Genomic DNA, 18,920 nt, shown 5'->3' on the forward strand with positions numbered 1-18,920 from the left:
ACCAATGCTGAGACTTCTCTTCCTTCTCTGCTTAGGCCAGGCCTGAGCTTTAACCCACATCTCCTGGGAAAGTGGGTTAAGATATCGTGGGGTACATGGCTTACTGTGAGAAGCCAAATCTATCAATGAAGGTGATATACGGTGTGTGTGTACAGCATGTGTGTGTGCATAGGCATACATGTGTCTATGCATTGTGAGTCCATACATTATTCATTCAATGGGAAATAGGATGAAGGGTGACCAGTGCAAGTAGGATGGGTGGGAGAAGCTGCCAGAGGCTAGCCCAGGTGAGCTAGCCCAGGTGATGACTGAGCCTGCAGGAAGTTCCCGATTATCTGAAGGGGTCATCCCTGTGGCCCTCACATGGTGAGAACTGTGTTAGAAGCAAAGATGGCTACTACACTTTGAACTACACAGATGTCATTGTGTGCCATCTGAGGCACCGGGTACTATCATTCTCCCCATTTTACACAGGAAAAAACTGAGGCACAGAGAACTTCAGTAACTTTCAGGAGGTTCTGCTGCTGGGAAGGGATGACGTGGCTAAGGCTGGGGGCTCTAGCAGCTACGCTCTTGCCTCTGACCCAGGAGGTGGGCCCGCTGCCCCTCAGGCCTGCGTGCTCTGGGAGTGTTCTGTCCTCTCTCCTGCAGCCAGAGCACTGTGGAGACTCCTCACCAACTCCTGCTCTCTTCCTTCTACGCCCTGCCTCTCCTCTGCCCCAAGAGCCCCGGCACCTCCAGTTTGTCTGTGGTTCTTACTGACGACATCGGGGTGGCCAGGAGGGCCAGCAATGAGGGCCTAGGGCCGCAGGTCTGGAGGCTCTGAGCTTGGTTCCCCCGTTCCCGCCTTCCCTCCACTCAGCATGCCCTGGAATAGTCTGTCTCCATACTCTGTCCTATGGATGCCCTGCCTGTTGGGCAGGTTGGGGGAAGGGTGATGGTGTGAATCTGGCCCCACTGCCCTCAAAATAGGCCCCAGAGGGCAGGGTGGCAGTAGAGGAACACAAAAGCTCTGCACAATGACCCCTTGACAGCTGGTGGCCTCCCCCCACCCTCCACAGCGCCTCTTTACCCCCTTTTCCTATTAAAATGCCACAGCAGCCTCAGCTCTGTCAAAGACCCATTCAGTGCCCTCACACCCGCCTCTCCTGCACAAGGGCCTTAGGAAAGGAATTAGGGAAATGGCATGGCTCCCAGCTCCCTAGCATTCCGTGGCACCCGGCTGCAGATGAAACAGCCCGTGGGTTCCTTGAACGGCAAGATGCCTGATGGGAGAAGCCCCTGCTGGGAGGGAGCCAGCTCCCAAGGGCAGCTCACGGTGGCAAGCTGGATGCCATTTCTTCTTCAAAAGGCAGAGGCTGTCAGAAGTGGGACCCAGCCCCATAGGCTCGGCACGGAAAGCTTCCCCGCGCCTGCACTTGTCTCTGGAGAAGAGGCTGCCAGCCAGGCAGCTGTGCCCATCACTCTGGGCAGCGGAGCCCCTCCCCACACTGTTTACAAGCTCCCAGCTCCAAAGGCCACCAGGATGCCTGAGCACAGCCTGGGCTCCAGCACTGTCTCTTTGGCACCAGTCCTTGCTTGGTGTGTGGTCACAGCACAGAAAGGGGCGATGAGAAATACCCCACTTCCTTGTGTTTTTGTTGGTTTCGAGATAGGATCTCAAGTAACCCAAACTGTCTTAAACTTACAAACCTCCAGCCCTTAAACCCCCCTCAAGTGCTGGGATAACAAATGGGCACTATCATGGCCAGCTGATGCAGTGCTGACGATAGAACCCAGGGCCTGGTCTGTGTCAGCAAGCATCTCACTGAGTGTCCCCAGCCCTCCCTATCGCCTTTTACAGTACCAGAGCTCAAACCTACAGCTTCTTACTAGGCAAGGGTTCTGCCACTGAGCTGTTTCCAGTTCTACCCTCCCCCACTTAGATTTATTTTATGTGTATGAGGTGTGTGTGTGTGTGTGTGTGTGTGTGTGTGTGTGTGTGTGTGTGTGTGTGTCTGCTGTCCTGTCCAGAGGTCAGAAGAGGGCATCGAATCCTCTGGAATTGGAGTTATGGATGGTTGTAAGTCATCCTGTGGGTGCTGGGAATGGAACCTGGGTCCTCTGCAGGAGCAGCAGGTACTTTTAGCTGTTAAGCCATGTCTCCAGCCCCACAGCCTCCCAGCCCCTTTTAAAGACAGGCCTTACTAAGTTGCTCGGGCTGGACTTAAATTCATTCTGTAGCTCACACAGGCCTTTGATTTGCAATCCTCCTGCCTCAGTCTCCAGCGTAGCTGGGACCATAGGCTTGGGTCACCAGAACTGGATCCTTAGTACTTCTGAATCAGCCTCTATCAAAAGTAGCAGAGCCAGGTGGCACCAGGGGCCATTTACCCTGTGGGTATGACGGACAACGTGCCCAGGACCAGAGCTCCTAGCCAGGGACACCAGGCAAGGTGTGATGTGGGTAAGGAGGAGCAGGAGCAGACCGTGGGGTCGGCTTACAGCCCTCAAATCACAGTGGTCCCTTGAAATCTCCTAGTACAGTGTGTCTCCCCCAGCACGTGTGCAGCGGTGCCCATGTGCATGCATGTTCGCACAGGCGCACAGCCACATACACACATAGAGCCAGCACCTGTAACTAGTGACTCACACCACGTCACGATGGTCTGCCTACAAGTTCATCTTCCACTGAGTGTCAACACGGAACATCATGCCCCCCTGAGTTTGCAGCCCAAGGAACACAGCGGGAACCCCCCCTTCTCCCCCACCTGCCCCCCGCTGAGTGAGTGCGCACTCAGGCAGCTCAGCTCCAAGATCAATGATTTTTTAAAATATATCCTCATACGGGAAGCCCCTCACTTTTCCATAACACTTGAGGCATCGCATTCAGAAGCACACACGTGTGCATTTCAGAGCGCGCGTGAGTGTAAGGGCAACGGGACTGCAGGGACAGAAGGTAGGAGATGCCACCTTTTACATACCTGGTGTCTGGGGGATGGTAGAGGAACCCACCCAGCTTCCACCAGGTTAGCTCTTCACACTCACACGGAAGCTACCTGGCCACGCACTCATTCTCTGCATGCCCAAACAAGCACTGTGTCTTGTCTTGGCTCTGTCCCCCAGGCCCTGTAACTTTGGACAAACCCCTTCCTGTCTCTGAGCCAGGCCAAAGTGATCCAAGCCTCTTTAGTTCTAAGCCTCTGAGATGGTAGGTAAGGGACTGAGCCCGAAGCTGGCCTGTCGGGGTCTTTGAACAGGGCAGGACAGACGGACTGTCTTGGTTAGACCAGCCACCCCCATCTCCTCCACTCACCACTGCTGCGGCGGTGTCTGCAGCCAGGGAAGCCCAGCTGAGGATCAGGGTCAGTACTCCACAGCACAGCATGCTAGGAGAGAGGCAGACACTCTGGGGTCTCCGAAGGGTAGACAGCAGGGGGTCATTTGGAGAGCAGTCGTCCTACCTGAATTCAGCATCCTTCCTCCCAGGCAGAGCCCTACCTACCCCCCTACCCCAACCCACCTCTGCCATGCATTGACCCCCCACCCCACCCCACCTCCGCCATGCATTGACTACTCCCACCCCCACCCCATCTCTGCTAACAGCTAGGAGAGGGCTGTGGATCCCAGCACAGAGACAGCTGGAGTGTGGGACATTTGACACACAAGAAGCTCCTGCCTGCAAGGGAGCTGGGTGCTGAGGAGGGGTATCTTGGCTACCACCACTCTCAAGGCCTGGCTAGGCCTTCACTTCCCTCTATAGGTGGCTCCTAGTTCAACTCTTGGCTTTCAGACCATAAACAGGGCTACTCACGAGGCTAGAAGACACTTAGAGCGCCTGGCCAGTCCCAAGCAGGTGACAAGGCAGATGACCAGGTCCAGGATGAAAAGAAGGAGGTAGGAGAGCCACCTGGGTAGAGGCAAAGAGAAGATGAAGATCGGCAGAGCAGACCCCACACACACACCTGCTGCCCTTGAGAGGCCAGAACAGCAACCCAGGCCAGTGGGAGCACAGGAGCACGATCCAGAGGCTGCGGGTCCTCAGGGGCTCAAGGAGCTGCACCTGGAACTCTCCTACCCTTCATCTTAACCATCTGGTGGAATACCTACACCAGTACTGGGCTCTAGAACTTTCCATCAAGGTGGAAACAGTCTACATCTATATTGTCCACGCTATCCGCCACAGATGCCTGCTGAGAATCTAAAATATGCCTAAGAACCTGAGATGTGAATTATGTAAGGGAGAAAATGAGGCCAAGTGTGGTGGCAGACACCTGGAATTCCAGTTCTTGTGAGTTCCAGGCTAGCCTGGGCTATACAGCAATCTCAGCCTACTCCCACGAAGGATATGAATGTCTCAGTTTACTTAATATCACTATTTTTATGACACTGGGGAGCAAGTCCAGGGCCTCATACATGCTAACCAGAGTTCTGCCATCGAGTAAACCCCTGTCCCCAGCCAAAATTTTAATACACTTTGACATACATAGTTAGAAGTGTCCATAGTGGACTGCATAGCTCTGTCTCTGCAGCTCCTGGTTGCTTAGCTTTGTTTCCAGAACCTTCAGAGGGCAGATCTGGTGAGGCCTGACATTACAGTCACAGATCTGAGAGAACCCCCGAGAGGCCCCCTTCTTTGCTGGATGCCTGCCTCTCTTGGCCGAGGCCTCCCATCTTGCACATCTAGCCTGTGTGGATTCACAATGTAGTACGCAGAGGTTTCTTCAACCAACATTTGTGCCAGACACTGAGCTTGGAGTCATGATGCCCGTGTGAGAAGGCTTGCTCCTGACTATCAGGGAGTTCAGATGGAGCGAGGGTCAGTATATCCTCATCTGACTTCTGGACTCCCCCCTGAGCTTCTGGAGAAAGCTGTCCTATACCAACTAGAGACTGTGGCATGGCGCTTTCCTCACATTTTTTTTTTGTCTTTAAAGTCGGGGTTTCATGTATTCCAGGGTGGCTTCAAAGTCGATATGTAGCCAAGGATGATCTTTAACTTGGCGATTCTTCTGCCTTCACTGTTAAAGTGCTGGGATTACAGGCGTGCACCACCACACATGTTATGTAGTGCTGGGGACTGGATGTCGGGGTGCAATAGGACACGATATGACTGACAGGAAGTGACAAGAGGCTCTGAGGAAGACGGAGCAAGTTGGAGGTCCCCAGAAGCCAAATCAGATTCTGTCTTTGTGAATGGAGGCTTGACGCTTAAAAGAAGGGGCTTAATTGAAACCCTTGGCTCCCAAACAGAGCAACAGGTACCCCAGGGCAGGTCTCTGGGGTCCCAGAAATGGGGCTATGGTTTTGGGACATGGATAGAGCTGGCCTGCCACTTGTTGGAGGCCACAAAGGAGCCAATTTTCTTAAAGTCAGAATTGGAAGGAACTTTGGAATCCATCTAGTGTTAGCGTCTTACACTACCGATGAGAAGGTCAAGACTCATGGTGGCTTAAGATTTCCAGAGCTGCATGGAAACCTTACACTCTCCTTCCTTCTAGAGACATAGCCCCCCACCCCCAAGAACCCTCCAAAACATGAGTTCCACACTCCTAACCTAAAGATGGGTTGCTCCTTCCGTATCCTCTCCCATCTGCAGGAAGTCCAGATGCAGAGGGGCTCCTGACCCCTCCAGATGTGCTTTCACAACTCCTGTATCCACTGCTGCCTGTGTGAGCCGTTCCTCGAAACCGCTCCTGGGCGGATGTGTTCTCCCAGAGGAGCCCCTGGGAACTGGGGGAGGGAGCTCTCACCATGAACTTGGCTTTTGCCTGATGAACTAATGCTGCTGGATTCACCCCTCACCCCACCACATCCGGCATCTGCAAGCCAGTGTCCACATCTCAGCCCCAGGCAGTAACTCTGCATGTTATCTCCTCTGAGCTGGAGCTGGACATGTCTCCCCAGTAAAGTGCTTCAATGGGAGTGGATGGCCAGCATAACAACGGTTGGAAACCTTTCTGGGAAGGCTCCCCAAGAAGCCTATGAGCTACAAACACAAGCAGAGATGGGGAAGTGACCCTCAGCATTTGGAAGCTGCAGGGGCCTGCTGAACTATTCTTGCTCCTTAATCTGATCTGAATAGGAAGCCTCTTTTGATATATAAAATCTTTACGCATTTCATAATGGTCTTTACTAAAATGCCCACAGGATCAGCCAGATGCACTCAAGGAAAGGAGCCAGGTCAATAAGGACACCCCCCAGGGATATTCCACTGGTTCTGATACGGTGGCAGATTGTCTCCTCAGAGCTGGCAGTTCCTTTCGGTCCCCTGGGGAGGAAGACATTTTGCCTATGTCTTAGAAGAGTAACACCAAGGGCCCTTCCATCTAGAATATCTGACATCAAGGAAACTCAAGGTCTGGGGTGGGGATGGAAGCACCCCCTGGATCCTGAAGTCCCACATAGAACTCGGGACTGGGTGAGCGCTTCCCTTTGGGAAAGGGAATCTGAAAGGCTTTGAGCATTTCCTCTGGACTCAGCCCAGCAGCAGCCTCCTGGGTGGGGCTTTATGATATAATAAGATACAAATCCAGAAAACTATGAGTACACTGCGCAATGTTGGGGCAGAGGCTCTGATCTTCCTCAATGGCTGGAAGAGGTGCCAAGTCATTTGGGCAAGGGAGGGATTCAAAGAGTTGACACTTGTCATGCAAGACCCACAAATCTGTTCCACCCTGTGTCTGTGATACTGGACTAGTGACCCTTTGGGCACAATGATGTGCGTGTCACACATGCATGCACATTATATGAGTGCATGCTACCACTGGGATGGAGGTCAGCCTAGGACAGAGACAGCTGTCTCCTTCCTTGGCTCTCAACAGTGACCCTTCTGAGACCCTGTATTCGGAAGGAGGGCAGCCAGTCTGGGTCTAAGACTGAGTTTAGTGACTTCACCAGGGATGGGGTTACAGATGGACATAAGGAGATGCTACAGGCTGGATGAGACAGAGATGAGTTTGGATACCTAAGTGAGGTGCTGTGGTCATTAATCTTGATTGTCAACTTGATGGGACCTAGACTCACCTAGGAGACAAATCTCTGGGCACATCTGAGAAAGATTTTTTTTTTAAACTCTGTGTGTGTGTGTGTGTGTGTGTGTGTGTGTGTGTGTGTGTGTGTGTGTGTGTATACACACATACATGTCACAATGCATGTGTAGGTCAGAGGACAACTTGCAGAAGCCAATTTTCTCTTTCCATCATGTGGGGTTCTAGAATTGAACTCAGGTTGTTAAACGTGGTGCCAGAGGTCTTTACCAGCTAAATTATTTCAACAGCCCAAGATTTTTTAGATTATATTAATTGAGGTAATATGCTGACTGGTTTTATGTCTACTTGACACAAGCTGGAGTCATCCGAGGGGAGGGAACCTCAATTGAGAAAATGCCTTCACAAGGTCAGGCTATAGGCATTGCTGTAGAACATTTTCTTAGTTAGTGATTGATGGGGGAGGGCCCAGCCCATTGTGGGTGGTGCCATTCCTGGCCTGGTGGTCCTGGGTTCTATAAGAAAGCAGGCTGAGCAAGCCATGGGGAGCAAGCCAGTAAGCAGCACCCTCCATGGCCTCTGCATCAGCTCCTGCCTCCAGGTTCTTGCTCTGTTTGAGTTCCTGCCCCAACTTTCTTTGATGATGAACAGTGATGTGGAAGTATAACCCGAATAAGCCCTTTCCTCTCCAAGTTGCTTTTTGGTTATGGAGTTTCATCACAGCAATAGTCACCCTGACTAAAACAGGTGGGAAGAGCCACTGAATAAAAAGGACAAAGCTTCCTGACAGGGGATGTCTGGGACCAGCTGCCTCAGGCTCCTTCCTGCTGCCATGGCATCCCCATCATAATGGACCACACTCTCAAGCTGTGAGCCAAAATGCCCTCCTCTTCCTTCCTTCCATTGCTTGTGTCGAGATATTTAGCGACAGCAAAGAGAAAAGTACATAATAGATGTAGAGGTGGGGTGGCACCCCTCAGTACAGCATTGCTGAGGTGCTACACAGTGAGGCTGTGGGGAGTGGCTGGGTCTGCATCGATAGCTCTACTTGTCCCTCCCACTGCCTCTCCGGTCCCTCACCTGTAGTGTTCCACATAGGCAGTCTGGTGGGACAGCTCAGTCAGCTGCATGGTGACCTCCCTCCACACGGGCAGTCCCGAGAGCTGGTTGACAACGTTGCCTGCCATCTGCTGCATAAACTTCAGGGTCTGGATGTAGTCGCCCCGAGCAGCAAAGATCTCGTTGAGCCGGGCCAAGTGCTGTTCTAGGTCTACCTTCATCTTCTGGGTGTTTCCAGATACCTAAGGGAGGTAAGGAAGGGGCTCGAGTCTGGTCCTGGGATAGGTACTGAGAAGGTCTCTGCAGAAAGAAGCAGCAATTGGCCAGCTGGGCTTGAAGGGCTGTTTCACACTGACACAGACCCTGGGAGCTCATGAGCCTGCTGCCCCAGGGAAGTGGCCAAGGACAGAGGTCCTGTGCCCACTGCCATCATGTGGGTCTGGAAAGTTCCCCAAAGATCCATGTTAAAGGCGTGGCCACAAACTTGGTGATATGGAAAGTGATAGAATGTTTCAGAGGTGGTTAGGTCTGTGATGGGACTTCAGGTCATTGGGGAGTACCCTTCCTCAAAAAAGACACTGGAATTCTTTCTTTCTTTGCTTCTGTATACATTGAAGTGAGCAGCTCTGCCCATCCTGTGGGCTTACCATGGCCTCTCAGATCAAAGGCTCCAAAGCAGTGAGGCCAACCAGCATGAGCTGAAACTTCCTAGGTCGAAACAAAACAAGCCCTTTTCCTTCCCTCTCTCTCAATTTCATTTTAAAAACTGTTTTATTTTTGAGACAGGGTCTCAGGTAGCCCAGGCTGGACCCCAACTTGCTATGAAGTTGAGAATGACTTTGAGCTCCTGATCCTCCTGCCTCCACCTCCCAAGTGCTGGGATTACAGGTGTCCAAACCTTCTTCTTCATAAATCTCAGCGGTTTGTTATAGTGCTGGGAGGCTGACCCCTAGACACACAGCCTGGTCACGTCTGACCCTGCTGTTCTAGCTTTCCCCAGCTTTGGCTCTCCAATCCAAGCCTCACTGCAGCCCGGGGTTCTCTAATCTGAAAACCCAAATCTTCTTAGCACTCTAGCAGTAAACTATACAAATAACTCCAAATATAAACCCAAGCCCCCAAACTCTGAAATCCCAAACATCTCAGGTCTCCCGAATTTCAGAGAGGTGGGGCTCAACTTGGACTCCAAATAGGGAACCAAACGGATTCATTTTTCTTCCCTGAACATTCTCCTAAAGTTTGAATCACTTGGGATTATGAAATCAAAGACTTAGCGCCCCAGGCTGCCACCTTGTGCTTTAGTCCAATAGGGCTCCCAGGCGCCCTACAAGATAAAGGGTTTGTCTCTGAGCTAGAATCAGCTCATAGTGTCCCAACCGCAAGGCAAGGCAGAACAATGGGGCCTTGAAAACAGAGAACAGATGCTGTCTCCTCCCAGCCTGGCCCTGGGACAAGGAGGAGGAAATTAGTGTCTTCTCTTGGGCTCATGTCCCCCCAACCCCCAGGATGTCTGTCCTGCTAGGTGGACAGAGGCACCTGTCCTTTGCTTTGACCTTAAGTTGACCCCGGAAGAACATCTGTCTATACAGACAGAAACGAAAAGATGATGGCAGTGGCTGTCCTTGTCAGCTCCTAAACAAGGGGCAAGGTGTGGCTTATATTGCAAATGTCATACTCAGGTGGCCACCAGGCTTGGGGACACAGCCCCACAGCCATCTGAGCAGAGACAGCATATGGACAGCTGGATGAAGAAGGGCTTTGTTTCTGTTTTATTTTGTTTTCAATAATTGCCCAGGCTAGCCTGGAACTGGCTATGTAGTCTAGGCAGACCTTGAATTTGAGATCCTCCTGCCCCAACTTCTGGAATAGCTGGGACTGCTGCAGGACTACGCTGCCAGGGTCCGGCTTTGCTGCCTTGACACTGTCATCCACAAGCAGCTGAAAGAGGCCAGGGTGCCTGGCTAATCCTTACCCAGCAGTCTTAGCTCCCACAGCCTGCGGGATAAAGGCACAGAAGAGGGGCAGAGGAGGGCACAGCAATGGAGCCCAGGAGAGCGCTCTGAGCTCGGGAATCACGGGAACTTGACATTAACCTTGTGGCTTTTCATGTCTTCCCTACACTGTGACTTCCTGATTCTAGTTGAGAGAATGGCTCTCTGTTTCTCTCCGCGTCAACACTTCTTCCGTTTTCTGGTGTCAACTGAGCTCTTGGGAGATGGGGACAGATTGAAACAGCAAGATAGAATCAGCTAACTGGGCATGCTGGCTCATGCCTGCAGAATCCTAGCACTTGGGAGGCTGAGACAGGAGGATTGCATTGAAGTCAAGTCCAGACTGTACCACAGGCAAGCCCTTGTCTAAAAAACAACAAAAAAGGTCTCCCAAAACAAAAAAAGAGAATTCAAAATTTTTTTTTGTTTTGTTTTGTTTTTTTTTTTTTTGGTTTTTTCGAGACAGGGTTTCTCTGTGTAGCTTTGTGCCTTTCCTGGAACTCACTTGGTAGCCCAGGCTGGCCTCGAACTCACAGAGATCCGCCGGCCTCTGCCTCCCGAGTGCTGGGATTAAAGGCGTGCGCCACCACCGCCCGGCGAGAATTCAAAATTTTAAACTTTGTCTTAGACTTTTTCAAGCTCTCTATCCCCCACTTGTGTGTGCGTGCGCGCGTGCGTGCGTGCGTGCGTGCATACATGCGTACGTGTGTGTGTGTGTGTGTGTGTGTGTGTGTGTGTGTGTACATAGGGTCTCATGCAGCCTACAATGATCTTGAACTCCTGATCCTTCTGCATCAGCCCCCTGAGTCCTGGGATTATAGGCCTGTGCCACGAAGCCTGGCATTTCGGTTTGTTACATCAAGGGTGACCTTAAGAACAGACAAGGCAAGGTTGGGCATGTAGTTCAGTTTGTAGAGTGCTTGCCTAGGATGTGGGAGGCCCTGGCTTTGATTTGAAGCATCCAACGAATTGGGTGTGGTACTGAACACTATAGTCTCAGCACTCAGGAGACAGAGGCAGGAGTTTAAGGTCGTCCTTGGCTATAAAGGGAGTTTGAGGCCAGCTTGAGCTATCAGTGACCCTGACTCAAAAACAAACAAACAAACAAACGGAAAAGAAAACAAACAAGTCCCTCCCCCACAACAAATCCCCAAGCAAACAAAAACCCAAGAAGAAACAGAGAAGTTAAAAATGTAGAGAATAGCCAGGTGTGGTGGCGCATGCTTGGTCTACACAGCAAGTTCCAGGACATCCAGAACTCTGTAGAGGCCCTGTCTTAAAAAAATCAACCAAACAAACAAAACAACAACAACAACAATTAGAGAATAGGCCTGGATGGGTGTCCAAGTCCTGTAATCTAATTGCTTAGAAGGTCGAAGCAGGAGGATCAGGAGTTCTAGGATAGCCTGGGCTACATAGCAGAACCTTGTAGAAGGGAAAGAAGGAAAAGAAACAAAGTCTCAAGTCAGTAAACATCTGTCAAGTCCATTTTTCCTTCTGGTATTGTTTCATGGGAAGAGACGACAGATTGATTAGAGAGATAGATATAGATAGATAGATAATGATAGACAGATAGATACATAGATACATAGACAGACAGACAGACAGACAGATAGAACATGTCACAACAGTGGCCTTCCTGTAGCTTTGTGCTTGCTCACATGGTTCCAGTCCTTGAGGTTCAAGAAGGCAGAGGTGTGATGCCCCTTGGACTTGGCTTTCTCTTGGGAACTGATGAGGGGAAAGCTTAGCTCTTCCACCAGATGGGGACAAGGACCAGCTAGAAGGTCACCATTTCAAAGGACAGGGGTTTGGTTTTTCCAATTGTGGTCCCCAGGCCAGCAGCATCACCCAGGAGCTCATTACAAATGCCAATTCTCGGCCTGCCTGGCCTGTGAATTGGAGCCCCAGCAGGGCAGGGCCTGTGGCCACATCCTAACTAGCTCTCCAGGCCATTCTGATTCCAGGCCAGGTTGAGAGCCTCTGGGAGAGAGAGAGAGCACTAGATCAGGTCTGTAGCAGTTGAGAGGAACACCAGCTCAGATTCAGGGAAGTAAGGGGAGGGAAAAAACACAGGGCCAAGACCTGAGGCCTGGTGGGCTCTGTGTTCTTGCTCTGAGATGCACTGATTTTCAGCTGTGGGGTGATGCCACCTATCTGTGCCTCCGTTTCTCCACTGAGCGGTTTCCCATAGGCCTATGGGTTCAGGATGGTGGGGGTTTCTAGCCAAGAGAGGGGAATGCAGAGAGTCCCTGGTCTTTGTGTTTGGGGGACAGCCCTAGAAGCCCTAGTTGACCAGTTGACTGCCTGATCTGGACTCCAGCAGGGCCCAGCTTTAAGTCATCTGGTCTGCTGGATGAGTCTCCATCCTGACTGCCACCCACAGCCTCCCACAACCCCAACACCTCTATTTCATGGTGATTGCAGTAATTATTATAATGACACCATTATCTTAATCCCCCCAGGGAGAGTGCACTCTATAGTTTACGGCACTTTCCCTGGTGGTAACTCACCTGACGACATTCAGCCATTTACCTGCAATTTGGACCCCACCCCTGGGATGAGGGGGAAGGCCCTATAAGGATCTATCTCTCTGGAGCCCTCAGGCCTGAAACTGTTGGGCACCCACCTTGGAGCCTTCACCAGCCCCTTAGGTAAGAGGGTCAGAAGCTTTTCATAGTGGGCAGCACCACCACAAAGTCCTGGAACAACTGACCCACATTGCAGGAACCGCCAAAGGGGAAGGGACTATCTCCAGGGACAGGGTGGGGGAAGGTCTAGAGAGTGGGAGTTATAGCCGAGTGTTCAAACCTGGCTCATGAGGGCTGGGAGCCTAGAGCTTGTTCCCCAATATCAGCAAGTTCCTCCCCTAAGATAAAGACTGAATTTTCCCATCAGGGAAGGTCACAGCTCTGGGGCTTCCCAGCCCTCAGGCTCTCCCACGTTCAAGGCCACTGAAGGCTAGAGAGCAGGAGACAGTACACTGCCAAGGACAGGCAGAAGGTGTCCTTGGGGGTTTGCTCCTCATCAGGACCAAGACGAATAAGAGTGGGTGAGGTCCCAGGGGTCACCTCCCACAAATACTGGGCACTACACATCCCAAAGCTGCAGCCTGTCTCTTTAAGATGAGATTTCCTGTCCCTGCCCCCTCCCCTGCCCCCAGGGGCTGATGGAAGGATTAGAACTGTAGAGGAGCTTACAGAAGCATGCCAGGAGGGGAGTGGGCATATGAGGTTGAGTCCTCCCTGGATGCCAGGGGAGTGACCGATTCCTCTAGTTAGGGCTGGGTTTGACGGTGGAGGCTGCTGACAAACGTGCCTTTTGCTGGGACTTTGGATATTCTGGAGGGACCTGGTGTAGAGAGGGTCAGGTGCCCAAGGACTAGTTTCCCTGGAATCTACATTAGGCCTTTCCCACCAGAGTCCTCGGGAGACACCAGAAGCTCTCATGGAAGGAATCACCTAGAAAATCATTAGGAAAGGCTGGCATTCTGCAAAAGTGATAGGCAGGGGCCAGTGAAGAGATGAAACCTAGCTCCTGACTCCTCCCCCTCCATCTCTCAGGCTCAGCAGGTTAGCTCTTCCTCCACATAACCTAACTTCTCTTCATAGTCCGGTTCAATCTTCCACCGTGAGCTTCCGGCAAGAATGCTGCTGAACCCAGAGTCCCGAGACACACTGCTGGGTTTATGAGGACTCTTCCCACCCTTTGCGTGTGCGGGCAAGGGGTGGGGTGGGTGGTCTTCCATTGTTTCTGAAGACATTTTTTCCCACTTAAAAAAAATTTTTTTTGGGGGGGTAGGGTAGGTAGGCTGTGTGCCACCATGTTAGGTCCCTAGTTTCCCCTTTTGATAGGTGGATCAGAGCTTTGTACAAAGCAACTTAGAGCGAAAATACACATTCAGGACTGAAGATGTAATTCAATCGGTAGAGAGCTTGCCTATCAGGTACGAAGCTCCCGCACTGCACCCCCCAGGCATGGTAGTGCACACCTGTATTCAAGCACCAGGTCATCCTCTGAGACATACGGAGTTCGAGGTTAGACTGTCTCAAATAAACAAACAGCCTGTGCTCAGTAGGCTATGGTGGCAGTAATTCTAGCACTGGGTGAACAGAGGCAAGAACATCATGGAAAGTTCCAGGTGAGTCTGGTCTATGCAGTGGGTTCCAGGAAAATCAGGGCTACACAGTGAGACCTCTTGCTTTAACAGCAACAACAACTCCGGAAACCCATGTTCAGGGTCTCCTCCTTCAGGGGATGGGCAAGTGCTCAGATGTACTGCAGACTAACGGGGCTGATGCAGGGGAGAGCTGCCCTGAAACCTCTCTTGGACTGGGTCACAGAAACTGTTTGCCTTTGGCAGGGCAACTGCTCAGAAGACAGCCCAGCCCACAGCATCCATCACGCAGCTCTGAAGGGTGCAGCTGGGCTCCTGAGATCTGACTGGCACCCTTGTTCTGGCCTTGCTGATCTCATGGGCTGTGTCTGTGCCCAGCCACCTGCCCACAATTCTTACCAGCTCGTCAATTCCAGAGAAGGTGTGGTTCGCGTTGTCCAGGGAGTAGAGCAGCTGGTGTACCCCATCGTTGGTCTCACTGTTTCCATAGAAACCAACACCCACCGCAGCACTGCAAGCAAAACCCCAAACAAAGGTTAGGGGTGATGAACCCAGAAGAGAATGCACTATCTCTCTTTGGGAGCGCATGTGTGTGTGTCTTTGCACCAGGAGGCCAGGAGGGGATGCTGGGTACCTTCCTCCACAGCTTTCTGGGTTATTCCCTTGGGACAAAGTCTCTCACTGAACCTGGAGCTCACTGAAATGCTATGCTGGCAGCAAGTGAGCTGTCTCTGGTCCCCATCCCTAGCCCTGGGATTGCAGATGTGTGAGCTTTTTGTGTGGGTGCTGGGAATCCAAGCTCAGGTAGGTTTTCATGTTTGTACAGCAAACACTTAATGTAAAGCATCATGTTGTAAAGCAAACACAGACGATTTCCTCCGTCAGCCTTTCTTCTTGTTTTCCTTTGTACTGAGGACTGAACCTAGGACCTCAGGCATGCTAAGCAAACAGTCTATTACTGAGGTACAGTTCCAACCCTTGCATTTATCTTTTCAAAATTGTTTCTATAGCCGGGTGTGGTGGTGCATGCCTTTAATCCCGGAACTCAAGAGGCAGAGGCAGGAGGATTTCTGTGAATTGGAGGCGAGCCTAATCTATATAATGAGTTCCAGGACAGCTAGGACTGTTAGACAGAGAAACCCTGTCTTGAAAAACCAAAAATAAAATAAAATGCTTTTAGGGCTGCAGAGATGGCTCAGTGGTTAAGAGCACTGGCTGCTCTTCCAGAGGACCTGGGTTTAGTCCTCAGCACTCATACAGCAGTTCACAATCATCTATAACTCCAGTTCCAGGGGGAATCTGACACCCTCTTCTGGTCTCCAAAGGCACTGTATGCACATAGTGCCCAGACACACATCCATACACATAAAATAAAAATAAGTAAATCTTAAAAAAAAAAATTAGGATGATTTCAAGTTCATAGCAAAATCGAGCAGGTGCAGAATTTCCCTATTCATGGACAGCCCCCCCCCCATATGACATCCTTTATAAGCAGCATCCTTGTTACAGCTGATAACCAGTGGGAACATGGGTACTATCCAAGGCCCACGGCGTGCACAGGGGTCACTCTTAGTTGAAATGCTACAGGTCTAGACACACAGTGTCAGGTTAGGTTTACCATCAGAGCAGCCCCTGCCCTAAAGCTCCCCTGTGCTCTGCCTAGTCCTCTCCTTCTCCCTTCTCTGACCCCTTAGAGTCTCTATGGCCTTTTCTAGAATGTTGTACAGCTGCAGTTACAGCATGCAGCCTCTTCCAATCAGCTCCTTTGCCTTAGTGACAGGCATTCAAGGTTCTCCAGTATCTTTCATGGTTCAGCAGGACATTTCCTTTCAGCTCTGCATAAGAGTTCATTGTCCGAATGTATCCAAGTTTATTTATTCACTCGGCTGTGGTGATATATTATGTACCCTAATAAAATTTGCCTGAAGATCAGAGAATAGAATAAGCCACTAGATTAAACATAGAGGCTGGGCAGTGGTGGCACACACCTTTAATCCTATCACTCAGGAGGCAGAGATCCGTCTGGATCTCTGTGAGTTCAAAGTCACCCTGGACTACATGAGATTGACTTAGTCTAGAAGAGAAACAGAGCCAGGCAGTGGAGGCACACACCTTTAATCCTAGTACTTGAGATCTCACACCTTTAATCCCAGTATTTGGGAAGCACACAGGCCATTAATCCCAGCACTAGGAAGGAAGTGATGGCTGGGCGGAGAAAGGTATATAAGGCATAAGGAGACAAGAACTAAAGGCTTTTCAGGCTGAGGAGTCCTAGAGGTAAGACATGGCAGTGGCTTGTTCCTTTGTCTCTCTGATCTTTCAGCATTTTTATTAGGGTACACAATATATTACCACACTCGGCTACTGAAGGATATATTTTACTTGCTTCCAGGTTTGGGGAACTGTGAATAAAAGCCTCTGCAAACAGCCATAGTGTGGGCTTGATTTTAGCTGAGGAGCTTTATTCTAGGGTTTGGGATGAGGGGATATTGTCTCAGGGTAAAGATTAAGGACCACCTAAAGTGACCTGGCAGAAGCCTGCTTGTCCTGGCTGGCAACATACTCCTGAAAGGCACAAAACTGCAGGCAAGACTGGGGGGTTATGATTCAGCGGCCCTGGTGGGGTCTTTAGATCTGACTTGACATGCTCAATGCCAACCTTCAGGTCCCTCCTGACCTGGCTAAGAACCACCGACTTCCTTATACATCCCTGATCTAGTCCTCTACGAAGTTTTAGCTTCTGCTTGCCTCGTTAACCCAGAACCCACTGGGTCCTGATTAGTGCTTTGGGGGAGCTGGAACAAGTCTCCACTTCTGCCGCAAACTGCACCCAATATTTCAAAGTGGCCCCTTTGTCACTCCTTACCTTCTGTCCTCTGAGACAGACACATGAGACCCTGTCTCATGTATCCCCAGCTGGGCCTCACACTCCCCTTATAGCTGAGGATGACCTTGAACTCCTCATCCCGTCTCCATGCCTGGTTTCCAATGTCCCTCTTCAACCGGGACTCTGAGCAGAGTGTGGGGAGCTGCTTGGCGTGCGTGTGTGTGTGTGGATGCTCTAGGACCCTCCCTGCACTGGCCTGCCCTCACGGCCTCAGTAACCTTATGGTCTGTAACAGTCCCTCCCAGAACTTCCCTCAGGAATTGTCAGGCTCAGTTTCTTTCTTTTTTCCTATGTTGTCTTATTGATTTTAACCAAAAGCCAAACTTGAAATCCATCTGTGTGAAATTTTATGGTTGGCTTGAATCCAGCATTCCAGCCTGAGTAAATCATTTGCACTCTTAACTCTGCCATCCATCATAGTCTATGTGGTCCTCCACTCCAGGGATCACAGGACCAATCAAGGAGCCTCCTGAGTTCTCAAAACACCAACCTGGGGAAAGATAAGTGTGTGCGCGCACGCACTCACACACACACACACACACACACACACACACACACACACACACACACACACACACACACACACACTGATGTTTATCCTTCCTTCCTTGAGACAGTTGCAGCTTGGCTATCCTGGAACTCTGTAGACCAGGCTGGGCTTGAACTCACAGAGATCCACCTGCCTCTGCCTCCCGAGTGCTGGGATTAAAGGTGTGCGCTACCATGCCTGGCTCCCCTCAGTATTCTTTGCATTCAAGCAGCAGCACAGTCTGCTCTGAGCTGGCTTCACCGTGGACAGTGTCCGTCTTTCTCCACAGCATCACTGGAGCTATCAGGTTCCCGTGCTTTTCACGTGTGAAAAGCATGCTTACAAAATAAATTAAAAAACAAAAGTGGCGAAAGCAAAGGCTGGTTTTTGTCGCTGACGTCCTCTTGCCTGGAGCCCGCTGTAGAATACCGCATGGAAGGAATCCTGCCACAGTGGCCCTTCCGAGTTGAGCTTTTCTCCTCCTCTTCCTTCTCGTCTTCAGTTCAACTTCTTCTGAAAACTCGTCTCCCGCTTTTCTTTTCCATCTTATTTTATATGTGTGGGTGTTTTGCCTGAGTGTATGTCTATGCACTACATGTGTGCCTGGTGCCTGCGGAGGCCAGAAGAAGGCACTGGACCCCTTGGAACTGAAGTTACGTACAGCTGGCTGTGATCCACCATGTGGCTGCTGAGAATGAATCTAAGTTCTCTAGGAGAGCAGCCAGTGCTCTTCACCATTAAGCTGTCTTTTCAGCCCCTCGAGTTTCTCTTAATACAGGTAATAAGTACTTATTGGACCTGACCACTTAAAGCCATTTTTACCAGCTGCAAAATATACATCGTAATACCAAATTATGACGTTTTATTTGGATGCTGGGTTAGCCAGCGTTCAATGCACTTGACTCTAATGGCATTTGTACCTGACAATAGGCTTATCTGGCAGTAGCTCTACTGGAAACGTAGGAGCACCTGCGGTTTCCTGCGGACCGAGGGATCGATGCATTGGAACAAGCACTGTTGGTGTGTGTCTTTGGGTCCCCTCTCTCCCTAACCACCTGTGATGCCCTACACCAGGTAGAGAGTTTTTGGCACCTCAGTTCCTCACTGGAGCTCTGGCTCATCTCTGGGAGTCAGATCACCTTCCCAGTAAGTCATGACCTTCCCATCTGGGCTGGAACTCTTTCCTGTACACCCTGGCCCCAACCACAAGTTTCATCAGTCCTCGTTTGGTCGCTGCTTTGAGGATGGCCTATCGTTTGGTGTCAGTGAGGCCCACTCCCCCACCCACGTAAGATCATGAACACGTCACCACACTCCATCTTGGCCAAATGGCTGAGAAACACTGAATGAATACATTATAGAAAAAAAA

At 50.8% G+C, this 18,920-nt stretch overlaps 1 protein-coding gene across 1 annotated transcript in view; it reads right to left on the reverse strand.

Annotated features, from left to right (window-relative positions):
- Positions 1–18,920, reverse strand: part of Ttyh2 (tweety family member 2) — a 44,756-nt gene that overhangs the window by 14,559 nt on the left and 11,277 nt on the right. The window contains 4 exon segments of the mRNA XM_052756551.1: positions 3,296–3,368; positions 3,794–3,889; positions 8,049–8,269; positions 14,535–14,646. Of these exon segments, the coding sequence (XP_052612511.1) occupies positions 3,296–3,368; positions 3,794–3,889; positions 8,049–8,269; positions 14,535–14,646 (502 nt within the window).

The sequence above is a fragment of the Peromyscus californicus genome, unplaced genomic scaffold (assembly GCF_007827085.1).
Source record: "Peromyscus californicus insignis strain IS unplaced genomic scaffold, ASM782708v3 Scaffold_3__1_contigs__length_106647218, whole genome shotgun sequence".
In the NCBI taxonomy this organism is placed as follows: Eukaryota; Metazoa; Chordata; class Mammalia; order Rodentia; family Cricetidae; genus Peromyscus; species Peromyscus californicus.